General features: G+C 37.2%; 1 protein-coding gene across 4 annotated transcripts in view; it reads left to right on the top strand.

The window, feature by feature from the left end:
* Positions 1-18,119: 18,119 nt before the first annotated feature.
* Positions 18,120-21,392, top strand: part of dachb (dachshund b) — a 54,648-nt gene continuing 51,375 nt past the window's right edge. For all 4 annotated transcript variants that reach the window (XM_051701990.1, XM_051701991.1, XM_051701993.1 and 1 more), the window contains exon 1: positions 18,120-18,727. In XM_051701990.1, coding sequence (XP_051557950.1) covers positions 18,276-18,727 — 452 coding nt within the window. In that variant the 5' untranslated portion in view covers positions 18,120-18,275. The remainder of the gene's footprint in view (positions 18,728-21,392) is intronic.

Genomic DNA, 21,392 nt, shown 5'->3' with positions numbered 1-21,392 from the left:
GATGCTGAAAATTCAGCTTTAGGAATAAAATACATTTTACTATTGTATTATTATTATTATTATTATTATTATTAAATTGTAATAATATTTCAAAATTTTACTGTTTTTACTGTATTTTGGATCAAATCAATGCAGGCTTGGTGAGCAGAAGAGACTTTTGAACTTTTGAACAGTAGTGTACATCCAACAGAATAATTCTAGCATTATTTACCAATGTAGTATTTACTACCCTAAAAACAACTGGATGATTGATGTGACACTTTGTGATAATAACGTTTGTTCCAAAAGACTTGTTTAAATGCATGAAACTAGTTTATTAGATATTAAAAATATAAACTGTGACAAGACAGGCTGTCAGTCTGTGTGTTAGTGTTGGTGGGGATTTTTCAATGATTTCAGTGCAGTTACATTGTTACGTCAGTAGGTGGCGGCAAGGGACTGTTATGAGTGAGTCAGTCAGCAGACTATTCAACCATTTCAGTCAAAAAGGCTGCTTTATTCAGGAACAAATAATGCTATGGTTATCAATATGTAAATCATTGCTATTTCAAGAGTGAATCCCGCATTTATATGCGGATGTAATTCCCGAAACTTTGCAGCGTCTACGTGGCATGAAAAACAAGTTTTATACAAATTCTGGATTATAAATAGCATAGAAAGTGCACAATGAGCGCTCCCTTTATAATCACTAAAAAGCTGTCATTCACCTTCATCGCGATCTCTAGCACCCCCGTAAAACCAGGCCTATTAATAATGAAAAATTAGTAAGCCTAAATGTTTCCAATTTATGCAAGGAATACAAAAGCCCTGATATGGAGTGGATAGATACAGTAGAAAGATATAGAGAGAGAAAATTACCCCTCAAAAAAGTCAGTAAGAAGCTTTCTCTTCCCGAATGCGAGTGGAGGTTTATTACTCTCCATATTTTAGCTAAAGTTAGCTTCACCGGAGTGGCGCCAAGCAAGCAGTCATGTCAACGATGTCATGCGCTTAGCGGTCTATAGATGTGGGCGGGGCGTTTACATTTTAAAGAGACATGACAACTAGCCTATAAACAAACTTAATAGAAATTATTGTAAATAATTAATTCACGAAATGTACCGTATCCACTGCATGAATTTAATCAGATTATTATTTTTATTAAAATATAAGTATCTTGGGGACCCCCCTAAGTCTATTTTTTACTACTAATGGGGGGGCCCTGATGCTTTTTTTTTTTTTTTTTTTTTTTTTAATTTTTTTTTTGCGCGGAAAAAGCTGTAGGCTACAATGTACTTTTTTGTCCTCTGTGTAGTCGGTTGAAATAGACCACCCACACAAACAAAACACATTAGACACATATAGCTTTCTCTGATGGAGGAATCGCTGTACTTCAGGTTCAGAATATCACGTTACATGCACTTCTCGTAAATTACATGAGGGGGCAGTATTTCCAAAGTAACAGTACTTCCAAGAGAAACGACACAGCACACATACAGTTGCACAGTATTTCAAAATAAGATTTATTTATTTATTTTACCACCACCCCTCCACCCACCTTTTGTGCTCTGTGTTCCTCGGCAGGTGAATGTAATCTCTTGTTTTGATACGGTGGAGCGGAACCTGTAACGGGAGCCGAAGCAGGAGCTCTACTAACCAGCTGCTGCTGTTCCATCACATATCATCATCGGCCCTGTTTGATTTTCCGTGCACCTGTCAGCCTGCATGTTTCCATCACCACCATCCTTTCAGAGCCCGATATATAGTGCATGTGTACGGCTGCTCTTAGAGGTAATCTGCTTATTCGAGCACCCTAGCTTAAAGTTTCATATCTTGCTTTAGTTTTCACACATATTTTCACACAGAACGGTAGCCTAAACAACAAATAGGCCAAATCATGTGCTTGCTTGGTTCACACTTTTTGCACCATTCTCACAGTAGGTTTATTTTAAAAAGCCATTTTCTGTATAGATTCATGCCATGACGTTTTAGTTAAAAACGTATTCTTCATTTAAATTTAGTGACAGCATGCTGCTATGTACCAGTACCACCATCCTTAATTTTTGACGGGAACAACGAGGCTGTGAGGGATAGACTCACCATTGTTTAAAGTGGTTTGGATCGTTCCGCTAATGAAACATTGAAAAATAAATGTCAGTAGACATTTAAAATTAGATGTAATCTTGGAGCTTTATACAGCTTTATACAGTGAATGCCATTGAACAGACTGTAAGTTAGTCATCCCTCACAGCCTTGTTTTCATTCACTTCAAAAATCAAATATGGCGCTACTGTGAATGAGGTCTTGTTGCTCGCTGCTTAATGCTTGTTTTTACTTTATATGAGGTAAATTGTCATGATTATAGTCTCTATACAGGTATTTTAATCAGGAACAAGGAAAATTGTCACTATAAATGTGTTAATAAAAATAGTTAAATAAATGAATAGTTCACCCAAATTGAAAATTCTGTAATTATTTACTCACCCTCTTGTCATTCGAAACCCATCTAACTTTCTTCTGTGGCAAACAAGAAAAATAAATAAATAAAATGAATGTGAATAATGACTCATGAAAGTTAACATTGGAGACACTCAGAAACATCCATCCTCACTGGTTCTTGAGTGATGATGTCATCACATTTGATCATGAGACCCGCAAGAATCAACATCAATTTATCATCAAAGAATCATCAATGTATCAATGATTTAATTTGATTTAATTTGAGAGAGAATTACAACTTAATTTTCGGTCTGTTCATCACATAGAGTAATCGTATAGCTTCACAAGATTTGGAAAATAGCGCACAAATCATGTTGACTATACTTTTACTGTGGTTTTATGGTGTTTAATGGAGCTTGGCAGCCCGGAGTCACTATTCACTTTCATTATATTGCAAAAAGATGTGTGAAGTCATCTTCCACCGAAGACAGAAATTCATGCAGGTTTGGAGCAACATTAGGGTGAGTAAATAATGACTTTTTTTTTTTTTTTTTTTTTTTTGCTGAACTATTCCACATTCTTAAGTGTTTGCCCAAGCTTGCCACTGTCTGAATGTGTGTTTATGTGTAATGGTGTGTAAAAGACAATTTGTCTCATTAATTTTTTTCCCCCACCTTAAACTTGCTATTCCTTGTTATTGCTCATTTTCCACTTGAAGGATATAAAAGCACATGCTCAGAAAGAGTTACTACAAAATGTCAAGGGTGTCATTCGGAAAATGTCACACACTGCCTTGCATAAGAAGATTGATATATTTTAGAGCTCTTCTATTAATTTACTAAGCAGTCAGTGGTCCTATGGTTCATCTCACCCTGGGGGTCTGGGAATAAATAGCTTCCGGAAAAGGTCTTAACCATTCCAACTTTTGCCCTTGATGATTCATCCACCTACACACTCAAATTCACATGTTTATTCAAACATCTGCCTTAACCGGAATTCCTATTAGCTAATTCCCTGTAGTTGTTTTTCCTGCCTGTTTGACTATGTTGGATATCTTAAGTCTTCACTACTGGTTATTAGGGCTGAAACGATTAGTCGATGTTATTGACAACATCGACAATAAAAAATTGTCGACAAACATTTTCGTTGTCGAATAGTCGTTTGATCTCATTTAACGCAACATGAGATCATATGAAACTCTAATGATGATGCATGAGAGCAGCACTGCAGTTCGCGCCTGACTGAGGAGAGGAAGAAAATACAGCTCACAGTCCAGATGCACTCTAAACTTTCCAAACAGCTTCAGGTGATGTAGATCACAAAGTATGAGGGAATTATAATACAAAAATACTAAATAACTAAATACAGAAGCACTCTCGTTGTGGAGTAAGTGGAGCCGGAGCTCTTTAAAGGAAACACCCCGGTGTTGCATCTTAAATGCGCTTATATTTAATTTTGACATTGAGAAAAAAAAATTGTTGCTTTCAGAGGCTTTATATGGAGTTAGGATGAAAATAAGGTGTATTTCGAACTGTTCTGAGACCAGTGCAGACAGACAGCACACTGGAGGTTAAGTCGTTCACTAAATAGGGAGCAAGGGAGCATCCTATAACTTTCATATGAAGCCAAGTGCATTCAATCCAAACTTCCTATCAAAAGTTCCGTTTCAGGCTGCAGATGATGTTTGAACCACTCAACATCGTTGACAGACATGGGGTAATAGTATTCAGTACTTAGATTCAGAATTTATAATGCATAATTTTATTTTAACATGGTTGACAGTGATTGGACAATGCTGGCCATTACTTGTATTAGAATTAATTATGCTAATTTCTGATTGGTAAAATGCTTCAGCACTGGCTATCACATGTTTGTTTGACAGTGCAAAGAGAGAACATTGAGATTTTGTTGCCAAAGTAAAAAAAACAAAAAAACATTTTGACGTAAGTCAAATCATTTTTATTTGTATAGTTTTTTTGTTCACAATACACATTGTTACATTTACATTTGGCAGACACTTTTATCCAAAGTGACTTACAGTGTACTTATTACAGGGACAATACCCCCAGAGCAACCTGGAGTTAAGTGCCTTACTCAAGGACACAATGGTGGTGGCTGTGGGGATTGAACCAGCAGCCTTCTGATTACCAGTTATGTGCTTTAGCCCACTAAAGGGCTAACATTGTTCCAAAGCAGCTTTACGGAAAACCAGCTGTAATGTCTGTAATGTCTCAAAAACATGAATAACCAACACTCCTGGAAACATAATAAAAAATTTGAATAATAAAAAAAAAGAAATCTGACTTTCTATAGCTTGGTATTATTTAAGATGTCACAACTTAGTTTCGCTGTCCACATATGTGGACATACATTTTTAGGAAAACTATTTGCTCTAGAATTTTTATGTGTTTATTTTTTAATGATTATTAGATGCTACTAGTTACAAATCAAAAAGAGAAATGGAAAATGCACTCAGCAGTCATGCTCTGGTCTCAGATGCTTAAGAAAAAACATTGATTCGATTTTGATTTCATGTTGACTTCAAGTGCTGGACATTTAATAGCTGCTTCGGAGGCTTTTATGAATTATGCCTATGGATGTATACTGAATATATCATATTACATATCTCTGATTTGCCCTTCCCTTAAGAAAAAGGCACATCTTTGTATAAGGAAGTTCAATAGAATATTTCCATATTAAGATCCAGCTAATGTATGTGCAGCCCTAAGTTATGTCAGTTATCAAAGGAAAGGATATGAAAGTGTCTTTGTTCCCCTTAGTAACTTGTTCACTTGTCTCATGGGACAATCCCAAGTCCTTTACCAGCCCCCTCAACCCCCTGGGGTCCATGTCTTGAGAGAAGTATTCCTATGTCTTCACTCTCCAGCTGATGTCATGACCAAGGACAATGTCACAGCCTATTAAAATCGTCCACACAGTTGGATCAAATTCTGTCTTTGGTTCTCAAAAGAAGTAGGCATAGGTGGAGAGGGAGAGATAGGAAGAGCAATCCCTTTATCCACACTAAAATGAAATTTAAACCCCTACTGTTTTAGTCCGTGAAACGGACATTAATGTGGATTCATTCTCGTTTGATTTTCTAAATCTCCTCCTCCTCTTGTGTTTTAAATGAGATTACATGTCACAGTTTAAAAGTCTAGACACTGGAATTTATATGGAAACAGAGAATCTGTGCTATGGTTACTTTGTATGCTAATTGGGATTTTTAATGGTTTGTTTCTTAGAGACTCAAGCATGTAACAGCAGAACTCGTTGAGTTTTTTATAAAATGTGTGCTCTCTGAGCATCAATTTGGGAGCTATATTGCCTTCACCACAATACATTTGTACTGCTGCAGCACATAGTATTGAAACTGGAGAAGGATTCTGAATAACAGTTTTTGAAGTGGGCAATCAAGGTGTCCTAATGCCACATCTCCTAACTCTTGACATCTTAGATTGACCATCTGACCTTTTTAGGTCTGAGAAATTTGAACATGGAAATGATTTACTCCATTTAATATATCGGACAACATATGTAGTCTCGCATAACCAGACTTTTGATCAACGGGATTAAGTTTGGTCTAAATGGTCTTCTTATTTTTTTCAGCCAGGAAAATATTATTGATGTGATTCTTACAAAACCTTTTAAGGAAATGTCCTTGTCCACTAAATGCAAAATATAATTTTTTAAAGGGATAGTTCACACAAAAATGAAAATTCTCTCATCATGTTCTCACCCTCATGCCATCCCAGATGTGTATGACTTTTTTCTTCTGCTGAACACAAACTGAACTTTTAAGATTAAGATTTTTAGAAAATATCTCAGCTCTGTAGGTCCATACAATGCAAGTGAAAGGTGGCCAGAACTCCCAAAAAGCACATAAAGGCAGCATAAAAGTAATCCATTTGACTCTAGTGGTTAAAAGCGATATGACTGGTGTGGCTGAGAAACAGATCAATATAAGTCCTTTTTTACTATAAATCTTCACTTTCACATTCTTTTTTGTTGTGTTTTTGGGTATTCACATTCTTTGTGCACATCGCCACCTACTGGGCAGGGAGGAGAATTTATTTTAAAAAAAGGACTTAAATATTGGTCTGTTTCTCACTCACACCTATCATATCGCTTCTGAAGACATGGAATAAAACCAGCCTGGTCTTATGAAATGTACGTGAACATTGCAACATTTTTGCAAAACTGAAATTATGTGCTTCCTAACACGTTTGGCTGCACTTTTCAAGTGAAATTTCCAGCAGGTGGCGCCAAAACCGAGCGAAATGAGGTTGTAATCATACAAGGTTTTTTTAAGGTGAAACGTACCTCCCTAACCAAAAACTTTAACCTAAACTTAACCAATAGTGTCCGAAAAGGGAAGTGAGAGTTTAACAAAACAGACATCCTTACCCTTAACCAGCACCTAACCTTAACCATTAGTGCTTTAAAATGCAGAAGTGAAATGAAAAGCACATATTCTGGAGCAACCACGTAATTGTGTGTTGCTTCAATGTCTGTCGTGTCATGTGTCAGCTTGAGTTCTTGTCTGGTTTTGGACCGCGGCCCTCCGAGTCTAAAGTCCAACACTCTATGAGGTGTGCTACTGCACAAGCTGTCATATTGGAATAAGTGTATATGTGTAGGTTGGTCTGTAAAACAAGCGTTAACATTTTTCAAAAGATGCGTTAGAGTAAAAGTGTGTTGATATCATAACATAGCAGGGTCTGAGTAATAGAGAGAAAAATAAAAGTTTTATAAAGTCATAATCAACCATAAGTCATGATTTGAGTGAAAGTTAATAAATCACACAGCTGTTGTAGTGCCTCCAGTGTTTATTTCACCTGGAAACTGCAGGGAATTGTACCTGAAGACACGTATAACAAGTTTTGCAAAAATGTACGTAGAGTCACGTTTTCACTGTGAAACCAGGTTGATTAAAACATTGGAGTCATATGGATTACTTTTTTGCTGCCTTTTATGTGCTATTTGGACCTTCAAAGTTCTGGCCACCATCCACTTGCATTGTATGGACCTACAAAGCTGAGACATTTTTCTAAAAATCTTAATTTGTGTTCAGCAGAAGAAATAAAGCCATACACATCTGGGATGGCATGAGGGTGAGTAAATGATGAGAACATTTTCATTTTTGGGTGAACTATCCCTTTAATTGTTTCTTTCAATTTTGAAGTAAAATAGGACCAGGACATTTAACTGTCAGGTTTGTGAGAATCACCTATTTGACCGATATGTAAAGCGACTAACTACAGTTTGTTTTGATTTTACATGCTGTTTAGGGGTGGGTTTATCTGAAATAGTGGATATCACACAAATAGACCTGGGTGGAAAAATTCATGTAATTGCATAGTGGTGTAGGTTTTGAATTTTGTTTGATTTCCAAGTTATGTCTGTGGAATAATTTACAGTTCTACTTGTAGATAACTAGTTTACTTGCTACTAAGTGCTCCAAACAAAACTTTAAATATCTTTAGAATGTTGGCAAATCCAGTACATAGTTCTTCCTCAACAGCAGTCTCTGTAGAAACCCAGTATCTTGTAAACAACTTAATTTGTTGAAGAATTAGTGCACCCTGTGTCCAAGATGTTGCGTAGAGCCAGGCTATCGGATTGGAACAATTTTAGCCAGCTCTTGACATTTTCTGTTCATGTATCAGGTGGTCAGTGAACGGACTGGGTGGTTCATCTGTGGCTGATACAAGCCACATGTATCATTGTGATAAAATGTGTTGCTGCCGATTATGTGGAGGATACTAAAATCTCTCCCTGTGAGGATGAGGATTGTCTCTGCATAAGCTCTGTCTCTCTCACCTGTCTCATTCAGTCTCTCTCTACAAAAGTCTGAGGTCTTTGTTGTCTCATTTTAGAGTCAAGGTGGTGAGGAACAAAGAGCATATACTACCTGCTGAAAGCTAAACTTGTGTCATGATACTCCTAAGATGATTAATGGCTTTGCTTATGATTTCATTAATCTATTAATGCCACTGATAAGTGTCCTGCTGCAGAGAGAGAAGGTCAGTGTCAGAATAAATCTGGACACTCATTAACCCCTCAAGCCAAACCTCTGCTCTTCTGAAAAGGTCTGCATAGAGAGAGACAGATGGAAAACGGCAGCTGTTTTGAATAGATGGAAGTATTTTGAAAAGTCTATAAACTGAATTGTGTTTTAGTGTAACTAATGTATTATGGAATGGTTTACAAAAAAGGAAATGTAATCATTTTCTCGCTCTCATGTTGTTCCAAACTCATTTGACTTTTTTTTTTTTTCTGTGGAAAACAAAAGGAGAAATTAAGAAGACTGTGCCAGTCATTCTTTTACATGCTATTACAATGGATTGGTCAGGAGCTTTCAAGCTGCAAAAAAGATAAAGAAGCACCTTAAAAGTAGGCTTATACAAAGGGCGTCATTTATGGGTGGGACAGGTGGGACTTGTCCCTTCCACTTCTTACGTTTTCCAATTTTGTCCCCACCACTTTTTGAAATAGCTTTCGTCAGGTAAGTGTCTAATGCAGAAGAAACATCTCCAAATGTACGGATCAAGTTATCCAATTAATTATGTGAAATATTTATTGGAGCTCTTGAATTGGTCATCAAGAATGTACATTTTTAAAACCATAAAATATTATTTGACATTATCCCCCATATAACCGAATTAATATTCATGAGTTTTGCCACTTAGTGACGTCAACCCCCTTTTTGAAGTTTGAAAGCTCCGGTCCCCATTCATTGTAATTGCAGGAAAAGAGTGACCAGAAAGAGGAAACACATAAGGGTTTGGAAAGACATGAGGATGAGTAAATAATGACGAAATTCTCAAATTCAGTGAACTATTCCTTTAAATCTATGCAGAGTACACATCTTGTAAAAAGCTAAGAATCTTAAAGTATTAGTGACAGGTCAGTGACAGCACCCTCAAATTTTATGGATTGTGTGTCTACTCTGGATCAAGCAAAAAACATAAATGCTTTCATAAGGTGCCCATAAATTCCACTTTATACCTTATAGATGCTCTAAGATTAAAACAAGACAAGACAAGGTTTTTTTTAGATCTTTTGTATGATTGATCTTTTGGGGAATTTTAGGATTGAATACAGATGAAAGTGCTCAAACTGTAGGTGTTTTCTCCATTATCTCATGGATCAAGTTTTTCCTTTATGTTGACCTTTTTATTTCTTCACCTTATTTGGGTGGATTTCAAAATGTTTGCCGTTGTGCCTAAACTGTCCTGAAAATGCATACAAATATGTATCATACGTTCATCAGAGCTCAAAATCATATTCTGTTCTCTGGTCAAGATGGCAATAAGATAATTTGAGCACACACTGCATTAGAGTTTTATTTCGGTTTAGGTTGATGCACGGGTAACTAATATTTGTGGTCACAATTAAAACCTCTAGTGCGTTTTGGCCCTTTTTAATTAAAGCAATAGAACTGATGGCACTGGTCTGTCGAAGATAGTAGAAGTTAAAAAGGTTTTTAGTGTTTAATCAATTCTTAAATTTGTGGGATTTTACATCAGCAGCTATCCTTCTTACATACTAATGCGTCCTTTGACTGTACAACACTTTAAAGTTTACAAGTTCACTTAACTTTAATATTTTCACCAACAAGATAAAAAAAAAAGAAAAAAGAAACAAAATGAGTAAATAGTTTGTAATACTTAAGTTTCTGAAGTGCAGCCATGACATGTGGCTAAATGAAAGATCTACAATTAATCTTCTTGTGAATATTATTACATTCTTATGTTGTTATTTTTTGATAAACTAGTTACAATCAAAAGGAATTAATCAAAATCAAAATATACTGCTAACTAGATTTTACATTTTCAGTAGAAAATCTGAGTGGTGCTTGCCCATGCAATACTCTATGCCACAATGATAGGGTGTTGTGGGTGGTTGCCAGGGTGTTCTGGGTGTTTGCCTAGTGGATGCCTACTGGGTCTCTAGATATGGCTTGGGACCCATCTTTAATGCAAGTCTGTGGAATTTTCCACCTGCTTTTCCATCCGCCAAGCCAAAATCATAAATCCATTCACTTAGAAAAGTAATGGCACACCTCTCCTCAATATTCGGCATGATTTGAGGTATCACTCATGTCCGTAGCACAAATGGTGGGGAAACAACCTGGAGTTATGGATTTGTTTAAAGTAATAGTGATCCTTACCTTATCCAAGCATGCTGAATTTTGAAGTTGAAATAAAAACTTTCTAGGCCTTACCAACACAATAAATCACAAAACCTTGTCTTGTTTAAAGTCATGCAGACATGCAGGTGGATATCCTTGTTGTAAGAACATGCTACAATTTGGACAAATAACTACAGCTACATATTCTCAGGTTACCTCAATGGTTAACAATATGTTTGTCATTGATGGTATAATGTGTCTGTATGGGACTGTATCACTTTCACCAGACAGTGTTTTTCTCATCTTTTACCAAGGCAGTGAAATCTACATCATGGTGGAAAAAAACTGGCCAGGCATTTTTTCCTCTCCGGTTTTATGGAGAGTGAACGGAAAGTCATAAAGTCTGGTGCCAGCTCTTACCTGGCCTTCCAAACCCTGAGATAAACTTGAAGCAGAAAGATGAGTCAGAAGCAATACAACATTGATTTATTTTAGAGCCTCACAGTGGCCAGTGTTCAGGGAGTCCAGAGGAAACTCCTCTCCACTGCCAGGAAAACTGATGGGATAAGAGAAATCAGTAGAGGAATGATGCATTCTATCAGACAAACTTTAACAATTACTGAGAGAATCTCTTCTACACCAAGGAAAAGTAAAAGAGGGGATGCGTGGAAACTTAATGGTGGAAAGGAAACAAGGGCCAACATGTGGAGCATCTCCTAAAGAGGATAAGAGATAATACTTGTCAATGCACGAGACAAGGAAGAGAGGTCATTTTTAAAACCATTTTAAAGCTGATGTAATGTTTTTAATGTTAAAATTATTTTTCGTATCCCAGCTTAATGTGCTGTCAACTGTAAATCCCAATGTTGTCATTACTGGAAAATGTTGTCTTTTGGGCTCATAACTCAAATATCTATGTTCCATTAACTTATTTTTCTTAAAATCTATAGACTTAAGATTTTATGTGTTAATAACCCAAACTATTGAGTACAAATTGCAGCTATGGGGAATACCCATAATGCCTTGCACTTCAATTATTTAATTATGTTTCTTTGGTCATAGGGAACATATGGAGGCAGTTAAATAGTTGTTATTAAGAATTCATAGTGGTATTAGCTCTTTTGTAGTATTATTTATGTTGTTTTGTTTCAAATAGTTGTTTTGTGTGATGTCACCATTAGGGTTATTTCTTTCCCCTTTGGTCAAGTTGGACACTGTGAATCTGAATTCTCCTTGTGCATGTGCAACTGAAGTAAAGGTGTCTATGCGTTTCTGTGAAAAAAATATGTTTATTTAATGAGTGACCTAGGATAATTTTTAATCTTGTTTATTTAGGCTGTGTTATTGTATGGCTTAAATTGGAGTCCATTCAATTAAAATTAAGTAGAAACAACAACATTTAAATAGCAAATCTGAGTTAAGTCTACTTGCATCTAGTTACCTAAAAAACGTAAATCACCAATTTAAGTTAACTTAATTACACAAGTTTTGGAGACGCCATTACTCAATTCAATTAAGGCAACAAGTTTACTCAATCAATCAAGCAAAGTCAACTTATTAGGGTTTTCTGGTTGATTTAACCTAAAAGTATAACACTGTGGCTCTGTAAAACTATCAAAACATTCCTCTGTTTGAGCGGTCCAAACCAATGGTGTAAGTCTGGGTTGGGGCTATCTGTTTTTATAACCAGTGGAAGACAGGGGGAGTTTTCTAGAATCTGTTTGAGAACAGTGATGTATTTTACAATTCCTTTCGGTGATGCTCATAGCGCATAAATTACACAGATCAGCTTTAATTGACCAATAATGACAGAATATGTGTTCCCATGCTGTTTTCTGTAATGTGGATATCTGGTTATGTATCAAGGAATATTCCAAGTTAAGCTCTGTGGCATTCTGTCAGTTACCACAGAAAATTATTTCAATGCATACTTATGTTTGTAAAAACAAACAAAAAACCTGCACTGAAATGCACTTACAATGCACTTCTATGATGCAGTTGGTGTATGCTTGCCTCATAGACTTCTATTGTAAGTGCATAATTGTCAATACAATTTTTGACAAAAACATCAGTAAAATGGCACAAGAGCAGTCTTCACCTTTCATCAGTGTCACTTTAGGCTCCTGTCATCCAAGACTCATTTAATCAAGAGGTAAATTCATATAAGTGGTTTTAGCATCTGCCAGATAAGCAGCACATATGTTCTCATTTGCACACAGTGATAAATAGCTGCTGAGAGCAAGAGGTGTGTGTGTATGAGACTAAAATGTTTTTTCATACATGTGTCATTTCTATTTTCGATGTGACAGCATGTGACAAACTTAACGTTCTTTCATAAGATGCATATCCAGTTCTAAATAGCAAATAATTTAAGGTTGTATATATGGGTATGTGTTTTTAGATGTGCTTATGTATCATGTTTATGATCCTCTGTCATCCAGGTCATTGTAGACCGTCCTGTAGAATTTATTCTGGAACATCTGGATGTGTTTTCCCTTTACTGAAGATGTTTAGCTGTTCTTCTAAACTTTTCTCATATATCATATTTATTTCGCTCTTTTGAGTGGCATATCTGTGTCTGTCAGTAAATGCATGTGTGTAGGAAAAAAGAAAAGAGATGAAATGGGAGTTGAAATATGGTACACACTCATTCCTTGAGCCCTTGAAGTGATCTGATGCTAACTCTGACCGTCTGACCTCAACTTTCTCCTCTTATTTTTGTGTGTGTGCACACCTCAGTCGCCTGAAACAATGATAAATTGTCCAGTTATAAAAGTTACTAATTTATTAGTGGTGCTTGCTAAGGGAAGCATCACAAGGTTTAAGGATTTGAACAAACCCCCTAACCCATTAAACTTTGGTGCGTAACTCATCCAGCACTGTTTTTGCTACTTCCACAAATAATATCTCAAATCGTGTGGTTTGTTAAAGAGAGAGGTTTGCTATAACGTTTCTAAGCAATTAGATTTATGATAAAATGGGTAAAAGAAAATCCCTCAGCGATAGGTCTGAATGATTTTCGTTAAGAGCAAGGGTGTCACTTTGTTTTAAAAAAGTGATGGGGACCTCTTTTTTTTTTTTTCGCATCTGTATGTGGGTGTATAAATATCATGAGCAGGGAGTCACATCTGTTTGCATTTTGCTTTACGATTGAACTTGAAAGAATCTCGAGCTGCGGCGCGAGTAAAGCGTACATCTGGATGCACAAGAAAACATTGCTGCCTGCTGTCACTCAATGCCACAGATAACAGCCGCAACAAGTACTCATCATAACATTAAAAATAACAGATTCAGTGCTGGATTATTATAGCCACTAATTATAACACACACAAACTAAATGCAAATTCCTACTCAAGAACTGGAGATGTTTCTTCTGCATTGGACACTTTCCTGATGAAAGTTATTTCAAAAAGTGGCAGGGACAAAATTGGCATAGGCAAAAATTAGTAGAGACATGTCCCACCCGTCTCACCCGTAAATTACGCCTTTGGTTTAGAGGATGATAAAATGGGTAAAAATATAGGAGCCAGATAGGAACCAGAGACTGGGGTGGGCTCTTTTGACCTAGGCTAGTAACAACTTAACCCCCTAGCAATGCCCTGGCAACCACCCACAACACCTTAGCATTGTGACGGCGACTTCTGCACAGAAAGCTGAACTGTAAAAATCTAGTTAAAATGCGTATGTCCATTAGGATTATTTGCCTTTTCTTTTCATTAACATCCAAGTTCTGCCTTTTAAATGTGTGTCATGTAAGCTAATTTAGCTAAGTACTTTTCTTGGATATTTCACCAAATCTGCAGATATACTGCCTTGTTAAATTAAATGAGCATTAATTGCTTAAAATGTAATTAACTAGTACAGTGCATTATTATGGACAGCTTTTTTTTAGGACACGGTCAAAAAAAGCAGCTAAGACATTGCTATATGCTGTGCCATATATACCTGTTTCAATTACAAAGTAAAAAGTTGGCAGAGATAATGTAGCACATAATTGCAGGGGCAGCACTATCCCTTCACTTTTAGAAATTTCCACTTTCATCCCCCCATTTTTGGCAACATATTATATCCCTTATTTTGCCCCTCAACTTCTAAAATTGTTCTTTCGCCCATGCGTAAGATTTCCTGTGTGTAACTACAGCTTTTGTACCATTAATTTACTATTCATTGACCATTTAAAGAGAGGCATGTCAGTCTAACTAGTTATACACTCTTTTCTTTAAATTGGATTTGAATGGATTATCTCCACTCTTGTTTCCCAGAAAGCCTCATTCGTGCCACACATAATTACATTTCATACTGAAATGCAAATTCAGGTCAAAGTGTCATTAAGGTCATTCACTTTCTCTTGCCACTTTATCATTATCCTCCACTTTTATTGACTTAGGGTTGCCATGTCTTATTAGAATTTCATTTAGTCAAACTGTGCTTCTCTGCAGAAGAAATAAATTTTTGTTCATAACTGTTGATAAATTGTTTAGAACAGGGATCTCAATCTTTATTATAAGCACTATGTTAAGCATAATGTTTCATAAATAATAATGTTTCATAAAAGAATTATGTTTTATGTCGTGACTCACCCTTCTTCAAGCACTGCCTCTTTGCCATACTTTACACTCTGGAAACAAAGGTTCAAATTAGAACCAAAAAATGTTTAACAGTAAGATGCCTATTCTCTAGTTATTTAGAAAAACATTTACATCTTTGCTAAACCAACTGTGGTTTTTAAGAATGTATGTACAACGGGGCTAAAGGCCCATTTAATGTGACTTAATCAAAAGTTATGGTTAGCACTATCCTAGCTCTATCTTAATCTTGTTGTATCAAGTATTTGCATAAGTTGACAAATTTTGCCAGGACAACTTTTGCCCCTGTATCTATACGGAGTGACTATTTGCACCCAGGTGTAAATAGCACCTGCCACACAGCACAGCTATTTGCACCCCAATAGTGTGGTGGAACCACAGAAATATACGACAAACTGGGTAATAGATGTTGCTGCAGTGGTGTGGGGTGTAAAACGGTGAATACGTGTATTTTTGTGCAAGTGACCCCTGTTCGATTCAGCCTTTTGTCCCACTCCTTTTCCTATTCCAGTTTCCTGTTTCCACTCTTAATACAACATTTCCTTTAATGCTACTAATCACAATAAATACAAATGAATATAAAGGTTGATTTCATTGCAGTGATTTGGTCACGGTCAGTGTCAGGGAGTGCAGAGAAGGGTATGATCCAGAAGCGGGTTCTGTCGATCGCATGCGTTCCCTCACTCTTCCAGAGCATGAGGGGTGATGGCTTTATCCTGCAGCTCAGCATCACCCGTGTGTAGATTGTATCGCTCCTTTTGCAAGGGGAGTTTTGGGAGACTAACCCTTATGAAAATTAACTATAATAATATTGTAGTAACCATGCTTTTTAGGCTTTGATGCAATTAACCATGGTGTTACTACAGTAATATGGTGTTAATTTAGTAACCATGGATATTTTGTGGTAATTATGATTTTTACTACAAAATACCATGGTGGTTACTGTAGTAAAAACTTGTACTGTACTGTAGAAAATGTTTTTTTCATACGGGAAGGTTAGGGTTAGGTTTAGTGGTATAGGTTGGTGTAAGTTGCCTGTGGGACACTAAATAAACACAATAAACATGCTGCAGTTATGCCCATATACTGTATGCTATTATTTAAAAATGGTATCTGCCACTTTTTGCACTGAGGTCTGCCGACCTACCATATCTACACTCACTGATTACTATATTAGGAACACCTGCACACCTACTTATTCAAGCAATAATCTAATCAGCTAATTGTGTGGCAGCATTGCAATGCATAAAATCATGCAGATATGGGTCAGGAGCTTCAGTTAATGTTCACATCAACCATCAGAATGGGGAAAAATGAAGTCTCAGCGATTTTGACCATGGCATGATTATTGATGCCAGACAGGCTGGTTTGAGTGTTTCTGTAACTGCTGATCTCCTGGGATTTCCACACACAACAGTCTCTAGTTTACTCAGAATGGTGCCAAAAACAAAAACCATCCAGTGAACAGCAGATCTGCGGATGGATACGCCTTGTTGATGAGAGAGGTCAACGGAGAATGGCCAGACTGGTTCAAGCTGACAGAAAGGCTACGGTAACTCAGATAACCACTCTGTACAATTGTAGTGAGCAGAATAGCATCTCAGAATGCACAACATGTCAATCCTTGAGGCGGATGGGCTACAACAGCAGAAGACCACGTCAGGCACTTTATTAGGACCATAGTGTTCCTAATAAGGTGCTCAGTGAGTTTATATCACTGTAACCCCACCGGTGAGGGGTAAAAGGCCCCCTAGCCAGTTTTTTTCTTTTTTTTTTTTTTTTTTTTTTTAACGTTTTTTTATGACTTTTAATCAAAACAACCTTGTGTTAATTATTTTCACATAAATTATGTTGCTCCATCAATTTTCCATAAAAGGAAATTCATTTCTTTTAATCTTGATATACTTTGCGGGTAGAAAAACAGTGGTGCCTTTTGCACCAAGCGGTGCCTTTTTTGTACCCTACTTAATTTGTTTTGTAAAGTTTTATATATTGAAAGCTCATGCTGAGTAAAGACCATTCTGCAAGAATCTGTAATATAAATTATGTGTATGTAAATGTGTATGTATATGTATATGTAATGCTCTTCAGCAAAAATACTGTCTGTGAAATCTATAAATCCTGTTTGCAATCTGACTGAATGTGCACCTTATGTCTCAGATGAGTGTTTAGTCCAGTTGCCACTAAATCCAGGTGAAGAAATAACTTTACAGAGTTGTCATGCATGTCTAAATGGCAACAAAACAATGGGGTTAAAGGGACATGTGGGATATTTTCATGGCATTTCTCTCAAAGGATTTCTAGTTAGTCCCAGGAGGGGTGTGCACAGAAGTCTTTCCAGACACATCCAGATGTGCGAGCGTGTTTTCCCAATGATGCTGAACAGATGGCATTCAAACGCTTGAGTACCTGACTTACCCTGACCTATAAAAGACAAAGCTGTTTCTTCTTTTGCCTAAACATCTTCCTTTTTACAGTGTTTTGCACTTTATTTTCTTCACTCACTTTGCACAGTTTATGCAGTCTCTCAATTAATCTGATGTCATAAAACTGCATTTATTATACATGATTAGATTTATTTTTTATTTAAATATTTTTTTAATGTTTTTTATATGAAGTCACACTGCAGTACACTACTGCCACTTCATGCTTAGAATAACAAAATTTCAATTTTAGTTCAAAGAATATCTTTTTTTCATCTTTATCTTTTTTCCCAGTTCAAGAAAAGCAAAAACTTTTCTACAAAACAGAAACTGACTTGTCCTGAGACAAACTCGCCCCTATGCCGTCTGAAACAGAAACATAACAGCATAAAAGAATAATTGAAATGGACACTCGCTCGATAGGGGAGGAGTTCTGTAATTTCTCGACCTCCAGTGAAGTCTTTGCCCATAAATTGGAGCACATGCGGTTGGCAAAACGGAACATCATTCTTCCAGTGAGAGGCGGGGCCAAACGAATCGAGAAACGCTCCGTTCATCTGAATATTCACACGGGTAAAGAGAGGCGCTCGGCTCGTTTGGTGCCAGTTTGCTCAGTGGACATAGTGTAAAATAAAAATATAAGGGTATGAAAAGAGGAAGCGATAAGGAAACTGAGGTCCTAAAAGAACACATTGGGGAAATTTATTTGTAATGACCACTATGGCCGTTCCTGCGACTCTTCCAGTTAACTCTGGGACTTCTGCGGTGTCCGGTAAACTTTTCAGGACCGACCCGTTCTACACGAGTCCCGCTGACTCGCCGCAACTGATAAACTCCCTGAACGCGACGCTTCAAAGCGGTCCGGCGACCAACGAATGCAAGATCGTGGAGGTGCACGGGGTGAAAGTCGCTTCTTTCAACGTTGATGGACAGGAGCTCATTTGTCTCCCGCAAGTCTTTGACCTTTTTTTGAAGCACCTCGTTGGCGGACTGCACACAGTGTACACGAAACTCAAGCGTTTGGATATAAACCCGGTGGTGTGCACTGTGGAGCAGGTGCGCGTGTTGCGCGGACTCGGTGCCATCCAACCCGGAGTGAACCGCTGCAAACTCATTTCGAGAAAGGATTTTGAGGCGCTGTACAACGACTGTACCAACGCAAGGTTAGTTTGGTGATGCTTCGTGTAACTTTATGCTATTTATTCTTTTTAATCAGCAGTGACTTTATTAACCACGTTTATGCATTAGACTCGTGACAAAATGATCATATATGGATTTAAATATCATGGGTAACTATAGGTATTACACTGTCGGTTTGTGGAAGAGGAACATAGTGTCCCGTTATGCTGCTGCACTCTGGGCAACTAAATTCAAACCTCTTGAATCATTTCAAATGAGAGCCGACATAGCAACATGTGGAGCGCCATTTATAGCCTACTATGTTTTTTTTTTAGCCTACTATAGCCTACTATGTATGTTTTTTTTTTTTCTTTCTTTCTAAAGTGTGCTTTCTTTTAAAAGTAATCTAGGCTACAATAATGCCATAAAAAAAAATAGTATCTAAATGCCACAAATAAAATGTTCTCTAATAGTTTACTTTCAATTTTTTAAAGCGTGTCCACAGCCTCTAGTCTAATTGGATGAAACAGTTCCGTCAAGAATCATTAGTCCTGTGAATACACATTGTGCGTCTGCTTGTGAATTTTTTGTGGCTAAAGTGTAATTGTCATTCTTTGAAGCCAAGTGCATGCTTGTCCTATTCGATCTCTTTCGATCCTGGCGTACGTGACACAAATCGATTTTCCAGTTTCTCCGTATTATGTGAACGCATGGATGTTGGTCACTCACTCTTTGCTCTCTTTTTCATGCACTTCGGATCCACCCTCATCTGCACAAAGCGTGCTTGTTTGTCCTTATAAGTAGGTTAGTTGATGCTGCACTACGTTAACGTTATTTAGCTTTTTTCAACTTTTCGAGCGCTCATGCCTTATATGCCTGAATTGAAAGACTCCTCAAGGGGCGTTCACACAGGACACGTTGAAGCGATACGTCTGCGCTATTTTTCAATAGTTTGTCCATGTACACTTGCTTCAAACAGAAGTCTTCGGCCGTTGCGGCGCATCTGTTTTTTTAACGTCTCGCCCTATATGGGCAGTTCACACCGGACGCGTTGTTTTTTTTTTTTTTTTTTTTTTTTTTTTTTTTTTTTTTGTAATCCGTTCGCATTGTTTTCCATTGTTTCCTATGTAAACATGCGATATTCAGCATCTTGCGTAGGAGCGACGCGCTTTTTGTTTAACTGTTTAAAACGCGTCTCGAGACATCTGCATTATCCTCTGTTCGTAACACTACGTAACAGCCGCTAAGCAAACTTAACGTGTCAAAGTAGGCCTATACATAGTTCAACTTTTAAAAACGTTCATCGAGAGCCTTGCGCTCCGTTCCATCTCGCTTCTCTCCGTTTAGATGTTCTTGAACACGAAAACGCGTTCTGTGCAGTGGTGAAGTAGTGTCTGAAGAGGTGGGCATACTGTGAATTTATAAAGGCTGTTGTAATTATAGTCCCACATGAATTTACAAAATGTATATCAGGGTAAGTTTCTTGCTGGCATGGTGTACAGAACAACTAAGAACCATGATATGGTAACTTGATGTTAAATATGTATTTAAATGTATAGTCTTATGAATGTTCCTTTCATTAGGCTACTATGAAAGTTACTGTGCTAGTGTTATATCTTCTGACCCTGTGAGTGTGAGGGCACATGGGGGGCCAGACCACCCCCCCACCCCACCGAACCGCCCCTGGTGGGCATATGCAAAATCCTTAGAAAATAGGTGGGCATGCGGCGTATACCTGCATATGCCCTAGACTACCCTACTAGGTAATGTGTAAACGCCCACAAATTGTGGGTAGATTTAAAGCATCTGCAACATAATCATTGTTGATATTATGAGATGCGTTGATATGTGTTTATCCATTCAATGACCTTTCTTGCCTATTTTTGATATTTTAAGCATGCTGAGGTCTAAGAATTTATTTTCTTAAATGAAATGTCGGTGTGTGATTATGAAAAGACAGATAATTTGAGTTATTCGCTTTGTTAAAAGGCTGATTTTACTTATCCAGCAACAACTATAATAATTCAGTGAACTTTTAGTGACAGTCCCAGCAAACACAGAACATTTCCCTAACATTAGAATTTGGTTCCCGTTTGGTTATTTTTTTATGAACCAATTCCTAACGTTCTAGGAGCGTTCTCTCTAGGTTCTTTTTTTTTTGTTTTTTTTTGTTGTTGTAACCAAAATCTAACATTCCCAGAATGTTCTGGGAACCAAAAATTGTTAGCTGGGGTCATTCACAACAGAGCGAGAACCAAAGATCTTGTCAGACTCCGAAAACATGTTTATAGCCTAATAATTCTGTGCATTTAAACATTTCATTTGAGTAATAGAACCATTCTTTATTATCTCAACCCTCCCAGAGTGAGTAACAACATGTCTGTACAGTATGTTTTGTACAGTGCTGTGAAAACATTGGGATCTTGTAACCTTCACAGAGTCAAGTTACGGTCATGCTTTATCCACAGCAGACAATAGGTTAAAATATGGCGCTTTGAACGTGATGTGTTATCCTTCTATTTGTTGCGGTCTGTTTGTGCAGTGAATTCAATCTGCATAGAAGGGAGATATATTGTCATATTAGGTCATGTGTTTTGAAGAGAGTCCGTCATCATGTTTCAAAAGGCTTTTTGGAGACATTCAAAGGTTTATACAAAATATTTTATGGGGTGTTAAAGTCAAAACTCTCCTGGCCCTGGTTAAATGAGG

The sequence above is a fragment of the Myxocyprinus asiaticus genome, chromosome 7, assembly GCF_019703515.2.
Source record: "Myxocyprinus asiaticus isolate MX2 ecotype Aquarium Trade chromosome 7, UBuf_Myxa_2, whole genome shotgun sequence".
Lineage (NCBI taxonomy): Eukaryota > Metazoa > Chordata > Actinopteri > Cypriniformes > Catostomidae > Myxocyprinus > Myxocyprinus asiaticus.
The sequence above is the reverse complement of the archived record's forward strand: the minus strand, read 5'-3'. Positions and strand labels throughout refer to the sequence as shown.